Genomic DNA, 6,437 nt, shown 5'->3' with positions numbered 1-6,437 from the left:
GACCCTGTGCTCCAGGTGGGGACAGCACACAGGCTGCATGTGGCATCTCGGAGGGCCGCGTCTCCCTTTGGCCACCGTGTGCCTCAGTTTCCCTTTGCAAAGCCAGCGAGCGCGGGGGGGGGGGCGCTGCGGGAGGGTCCCGGGGTGGAGGACGAGTGTGGGAGGGAGGCAAAACCCCCAGGACCCCTACGCGCCGCCTGCCCATGGCGGCCACCACCGCAACGAAGTTGCCCGTGCTCAGCTGCGCTTGGGGGTGGGAAAAGGCTAGCGCCGCTTTGCTTTATTACTCATTAATCCCTTTATTGCATTTTTTTTTGGGGGGGGGGGGCAGCCAGCTCAGACGGGGGAGGGGGTACATTAGCGCCTAACGACCCGGGTGGGCTAATGAAGGGGGTGGGGGGGGGAGAAGGAGCCGGCGGCGGGCTCCTACCCTGTCCCTGAGCTGTGAAGCGGGGAAGGGGGTGGGGGGGGGACACAGGCGAAGCGGTGGGGGGGCCACGAACCCCCCCCCAAAAAAAAAACCACCTCGTCCATCAGGAGCCCCCCCCCCCCCACCCTCCCCAAAACCGCCGCCGGCTTCCTCGGCATAACTTAAGACATAAATTACAACCCAGCCGGGCGCCCAATAAATACCCCCCCTCCCCGGAGGAGGAAGAGGAGGAGGAGGAGGAAGGGTGCCAGGCTCAGATCTCCAGCAAGCTGCCGGGCTCGGGGCTGGGGGGCTCCTTGGCGGCGGCGGCGGTGGCCGGCGGCGAGGAGGAGGAGGAGGAGGAGGCGGCGGCGGCGGCCGGCTCGCCGTCGCCCGCCGCCTTGGCGCCGCCGGCCTCGGCGTGGGTCTTCTGGTGCTTGCTGAGGTGGTCGGAGCGGGTGAAGCGCTTGTCGCAGAGGAGGCAGGTGAACTTCTTCTCGCGGGTGTGGGTGCGCACGTGGCGCTCGAGCTCGTCGGAGCGGGTGAAGCGCTTGCCGCAGAAGAGCCAGTTGCAGACGAAGGGCCGCTCGCCCGTGTGCCAGCGCAGGTGCGCCTTGAGGTGCGACGCCTTGCCGTACACCTTGCCGCAGCCCGGCACGTGGCAGCTGTGCAGCGGCTTCTTGCGCAGCAGCAGCCCCCCGCCGCCGCCGCCGCCGAGCCGCTCCAGCTCCTGGCAGTTGGGGCAGTCGCAGGGTGCCCGGCCGGCCGGCGCGCCGCCCCGCGTGCCGCCCGCCGCTGCCGCTTTGGGCCCTTCGGGTTTGGGTGGCGGCGGCGGCGGCGGCGGCAGGAGGTGGGCGCCGGCGTAGGGCGCGGGAGCCAGGGCGGCCAGGTCGGCGCCGTAAGCGGGTAGCGGCGGGCTGGGAGCCCGTAAAGCGCCCGGCAGCCCCTCGCCCGGGGCGCCCAACCAAGCGCCGGCGGCGTGAGCGTCCCACCAGGGTGCCGCCGCCGCCGCCGGTCCCCCGCCGCCGCCGCCTCCTCCGCCGCCGCCGCCGGCCCCCCCCAGCCCGGCTTTGTACCAGGCGCCGTAGGGGTGCGTCACCTCCAGCGGCGGGTGGCACCAGTCGCCCGGCGGCGCCGGGTGCCCCTTGGCCACCCCCAGCCCTTCCTGGGTGCCGGCGGCGGGCGGCGCGGCGAAGGAGGGGGCGAAGGGGCCGTAGTCGGGGCCGTAGGCGCCCGGCGAGGCGCCGGGGCTGGCCGAGGGCGAGAGCAGCCCCGGGGCGCTGGGGAAGGCCGCCGCGTACGAGTCACCCATGGTGGCGGCGCAGGGGGGGGGTCTGGCCGCGTTTCCCCCCCCCCCACACCCCGCACCTCTGTTTGGCTCGGCCGGGGTCAGCGGGCGTCAGCGGAGCCGGCGGCTCGGGGCCATGGCGCCCGGTGGCCTGCGGGAAGAGGGAGATGGGGGTTAGGGGGTGGCTGGTGCCATGGGGCACCCAGAGCAGTGGAGCACCCAGAGCAATGGGGCACCCACCGCAGTGGAGCACCCAGAGCAATGGGGCACCCGCTGCAGTGGCGCATCTGGTGCAATGGGGCACCTGCTGCAGTGGGGTGTCTGGAGCACCCAGTGCAATGCAGCACCTGGGGCAGTGGAGCACCCAGAGCAGTGGGGCAGCTGTTGCAATGGGGCACCCAGAGCAGTGGAGCACCCAGTGCAATGCAGCACCCGGGACAGTGGAGCACCCAGAGCAATGGGGCACCCGCTGCAGTGTCGCATCTGGTGCAATGGGGCACCCGGAGCAGTGGGGTGTCTGGGGCACCCAGAGCAATGGGGCACCGAGAGCAATGGGGTGTCTAGAGCACCCAGAGCAATGGGGCACCCAGTGCAATGCAGCACCTGGGGCAGTGGAGCACCCAGAGCAATGGGGCATCCGCTACAGTGGTGCGTCTGGTGCAATGGGGCACCCAGAGCAATGGGGCACCCGCTGTAGTGGCGTGTCTGGTGCAGTGGGGCACCCGGAGCAGTGGGGTGTCTGGGGCACCCAGAGCAATGGGGCACCCGCTGCAGTGGGGCAGCTGGTGCAATGGGGCACCCAGAGCAATGGGGCACCCGCTGCAGTGGCGTGTCTGGTGCAGTGGGGCACCCGGAGCAGTGGGGTGTCTGGGGCACCCAGAGCAATGGGGCACCCAGAGCAATGGGGCACCCACTGCAGTGGGGCAGCTGGTGCAATGGGGCACCCGCTGCAGTGGCGTGTCTGGTGCAATGGGGCACCCGGAGCAGTGGGGTGTCTGGGGCACCCAGAGCAATGGGGCACCCGGTGCAGTGGCGCATCTGGTGCAATGGGGCACCCACTGCAATGGGACACCTGGGGCAGTGGGACACCCAAGGCAATGGGGGCACCTGGGGCTGTAGGACACCCAGCATCATGGGGCACCCAGTGATGTGGGCTACCCACTGCCATGGGGTGCCCAGTGCAATGGGACACGCAGTGCCCGGGGCACCCACCACCATCAGGTACCTGGCACCATGGGGCACCCAATGCCATGGGGCACCCCACACTTCAGGACCACCCCTCTCCCTGGGGCACCCAGGAGAGATTCTCCGCGGGGGGGATTCTCTGAGGGCTAATACTAGGGTTGAGCTAACCCTGGGGCCCAAAGGGGCTGGCATGGCGCAGGCGAGCAGCGGGTGCCGCGGCCCCCCCCTCCCCGCTGCGCCGCCTCCCGGCCTCCCCCTGTTTCCAATCTCGGCTCCTTCTGCCTTTATGGCCTTTTAATCGAATTACGTTGTGGCCTCCCCCCCGCTCCTGCAGCGACTTCCTCTCCTTTTATTCCCTTCATGGGTTTCATGTGCCGCTCCCAGAGAGTGGCGAGAGGCCGCGCGGGAAAAGCCGGCCCCGCGCTGGCGGGCTGAGACCGGGCGTCACGAGCTGCGCCCCCCCCCCCCCCCCAGCAGCTGCGCAGGCTCCCCCTATTTGTGATTCCCCCCCAGCCTGTTTTTTTTTTCCTATTTTTTCTCTTTCCCCCCCCTCCTCCTCCCCCCTAGTTTGTGGCTTTTTCAGCTTTTTTTTCTTGCCATGCTTATTGCGCTGGGCCTATTTTTAATCCAGCCCCGGCTGCGGCCGCAATGTGCTCCCAGCCCTCCAAGGATAACAAGGGCCAGGCCTGTGCCCCGGGAACGCTGCCCTGCCGCGAGAGCCGAGGTAATTAAAACCAGGGCGAGTGTCTAACGGAGGCACGCTTAAAATAGTGTAAACCTCCCATAAATCAGCTTAGCTTGCGCCGGTAAATTAGGAACCGGGCAGGCGCCCCGGAGAGCCAGGAGCTCGGCTGAGAACGGCTGCAGCTCGGTGCACTAGTGGCTGCTGCTGAAGTGTTGCGGGGGGGGGAGGCAGAGACCTGGCAACTTCCTCACATGGGTGGGCCAGGCTGTGGCTGGGCCCCGGGGGGGGGGGTCTCCGGGGGGTGAGGGTGGGTCGGGTGCCACACGCTCTCTGTGCTTGTGCACGCGGCTGTGTCACCCGTGTGCACCCCTAGGCTTTTGGGGCTGCTCCTGGGGCCTTGGCTCTTCCTGCCCCACCGGGGGCTGAACCCTAATTAGACACCAGAGAAGCCACCCGGGGTCACCCAGCCCCAACAATAGTTGCCAAGCCTGGCCCTAGCCAGCCGCCCCGGACGCCTGGGCCCTGTGCCAGAGGGGCTGGGGGGCTCCAGCCGCAGCCGATGCCCCCAATGCCCCCGGCTGGCCCCGATCCTGGCTCTGTGAGCACCAGCCCCTGATTCCCAGGCTCCAATCCCAGTCCCCGATCCCCAATTCCTGCTTCGCAGTCCTGATCCCGGATCCCAGTCCCTGATTCCCAGTTCCTGAACCCCAGTGCCAGATCCCCACTTCCCCATCCCGTATTCCCAGTCCCTGATACCCAGTTGCTGCTCCCCAATTCCCCATCCCCAGTCCTGGTCCCTGCTCCCCAATTCCTGATCCTGGATCCCACTCCTCGATCCCTGATTCCCAGTTCCCCATCCCCAATTCCCAGTCTCAGATTCCCAAGCCGCAGTAGTTGCTCCCCAGTCCTCCATCCCTGATCCCCAGTCCCGGATCCCCGATTCCCTGTCCCTAATCCCCAGTTCCCGATCTCCAGTCCTGGGTGCCCAATTCCCAAACCCCGATCCCTAATTCCCCATCCCCAATCCCGATCCCAGTGCCAGGGCCATGATCCGTGGTCCCCGGTCCCCGATTCCCAGGCCCTGCATCCCACTCCCTGCTCTGTGGTCCCCCATCCCTAATTCCCAGTCCCTGGTCCCCCATCTCTGACCCAGGTCCCCAGTCAGACCCTAATTCCTAATTCAATCCCTAATTCCCGGGCCATCAAGGGGCCACGCACCCGCCTCGGCCACTGCCACGTCCCTGCGCAGGTGCTGGCCAAGGGCCACCGTCACCGTGCCCATGGCTCCCCCGGGCCTCCTCCACCGGCACTCCCCCCCCCGGCGGTCCTCACTCAGTCACAGCTCCCAGCTCCTTCCTCTGGCCCCCCCGAGGGCGAACCCAGGCGTCCGGGCCACCCCGTCACCTGGCCAGGACCCTGGCTCCCCGTGCTCGCACGGTGGAGGTGGCACTCGGCCCCGTCTCCTCCCTGGGGACAGCAGGGCACAGCCCCAATGTGGGTGCTGGCTGGGTGACACCCTGCTGGGTGACACCGACGTGTCCCCAAGCCCCAGCAGGCCCCCGGGGTCCCTGTGGACATGGGGATGGTGAGAGGGAGGATCGGGCCCCATGCGGATCGGGTCCCATGCAGGAAAAGGGGACATCGGGTCCCCATGGCCTGCCACGTGCGTGTCCCCCTCTCCCTGTCCCCACAGCTCCCACGGACCACGGTGGCCTCCGGCACCAGTCCTGCATCCCTGCAGCGACCCGGCTGTCCCGGAGCAGCCACGTGCCGGGGACCGACGTGGCCCCATCAGCAGGTCACAGGGTGCTGTAGCCCTGGGGACGGATGTGGTCCCATCAGCACATCCCCAGCATGCCACAGCCTTCAGGGCAGACATGTCCCCCCCAGTGGCAGCTCCTGGCACACTGTGGCCTTGGGGACACACAGGTCCCCATCAGCAGGTCGCAAGGTGCCGTGGCGCTGGGAGCAGATGTGTCCCCATGCACCAGGGCTCCCTCTGACCCCCACCAGCACCCCAGGGTGCCGTGGGACCATGGGACCCACGGTAGCCCCAGGCTGCCACGGCCGGGGGTCCCAGTGTGGCAGTGGCAGTGGTGGCAGGGAGGGGACACGGGGACACCCGTCCGTCCGGAAACAGCCACGCACTCCCAGGGCTGAAAATAGCCCCGGAGCCGCTGAGCCCCCACGTCTGCCCTGCAGTGCCCGGACGCCTGGGTCCCCTCCAGCCTGCGTGGCCCATGAGAAACATGGGGGGCACCTACTTTTGGCGGGGTCCCTGTCCCAAAGGGGGGGGGGTCCCTATCCCAGGGGATCATTTATGCTCATGGGAGGTGGTCCTTTCCCAGGGAGTTCCCCTATCCCAAAAAGGGGGGGACCCCTATTGCCGGGGGGTCCCTGTGTCCTCATTGGGGGGTTCCCCATCCTGGGAGGGTCCCCTATCCCTGGGGGTCCCCTGTCCTGGGAGTCCCCCTATCCCAGCGCGGTCCCCATCCCAGGAGGGGTCCCCTATCCCTGGGGGTCCCCTATTCCCGGAGATGTCCCCTGTTCTGGAGTTTCCCCTATCACGGGGAGGGGGGTCTCTGTGCCCCGAGGGGGTCCCCATCCCGGGGGGGTCCCCATCCCGGCAGGAGGAGCCCCCATCCCGGAGGGTCCCTGACTCCGGGGTGGAGGGGGGGATCCCCCATCCGCAGTGGGCTCCCCGCTCCTGGGGGGTGCCGGTGTCCCGCGGGGTCCCACCGCCCCCCGAGGCGCCCCGGGGTCCTTACCGCGCTCCGGGGCTCCGCGGGTCCCGCAGTGCCGGGGCTCCGGGCGGTGCCGGTCACCGGGGCTCCGGGGGTGCTGGTTACCGGGAGTGCCCGGGGTGCTGC

General features: G+C 68.8%; 1 protein-coding gene across 1 annotated transcript; it reads right to left on the bottom strand.

Annotated features, from left to right (window-relative positions):
- Window positions 1-683: 683 nt before the first annotated feature.
- Window positions 684-1,721, bottom strand: SP7 (Sp7 transcription factor). Its single transcript, XM_068921129.1, has one exon. It carries the CDS (start codon window positions 1,719-1,721, stop codon window positions 684-686), a length of 1,038 nt encoding a protein of 345 aa, XP_068777230.1.
- Window positions 1,722-6,437: the final 4,716 nt, after the last annotated feature.

Source organism: Struthio camelus, chromosome 28, assembly GCF_040807025.1.
Source record: "Struthio camelus isolate bStrCam1 chromosome 28, bStrCam1.hap1, whole genome shotgun sequence".
NCBI classification, from domain to species: Eukaryota; Metazoa; Chordata; class Aves; order Struthioniformes; family Struthionidae; genus Struthio; species Struthio camelus.
The sequence above is the reverse complement of the archived record's forward strand: the minus strand, read 5'-3'. Positions and strand labels throughout refer to the sequence as shown.

Excerpts from the sequence above, each read along its gene's own strand:
- SP7 (XM_068921129.1), bottom strand. The coding sequence starts at position 1,721 with ATGGGTGACTCGTACGCGGCGGCCTTCCCCAGCGCCCCGGGGCTGCTC.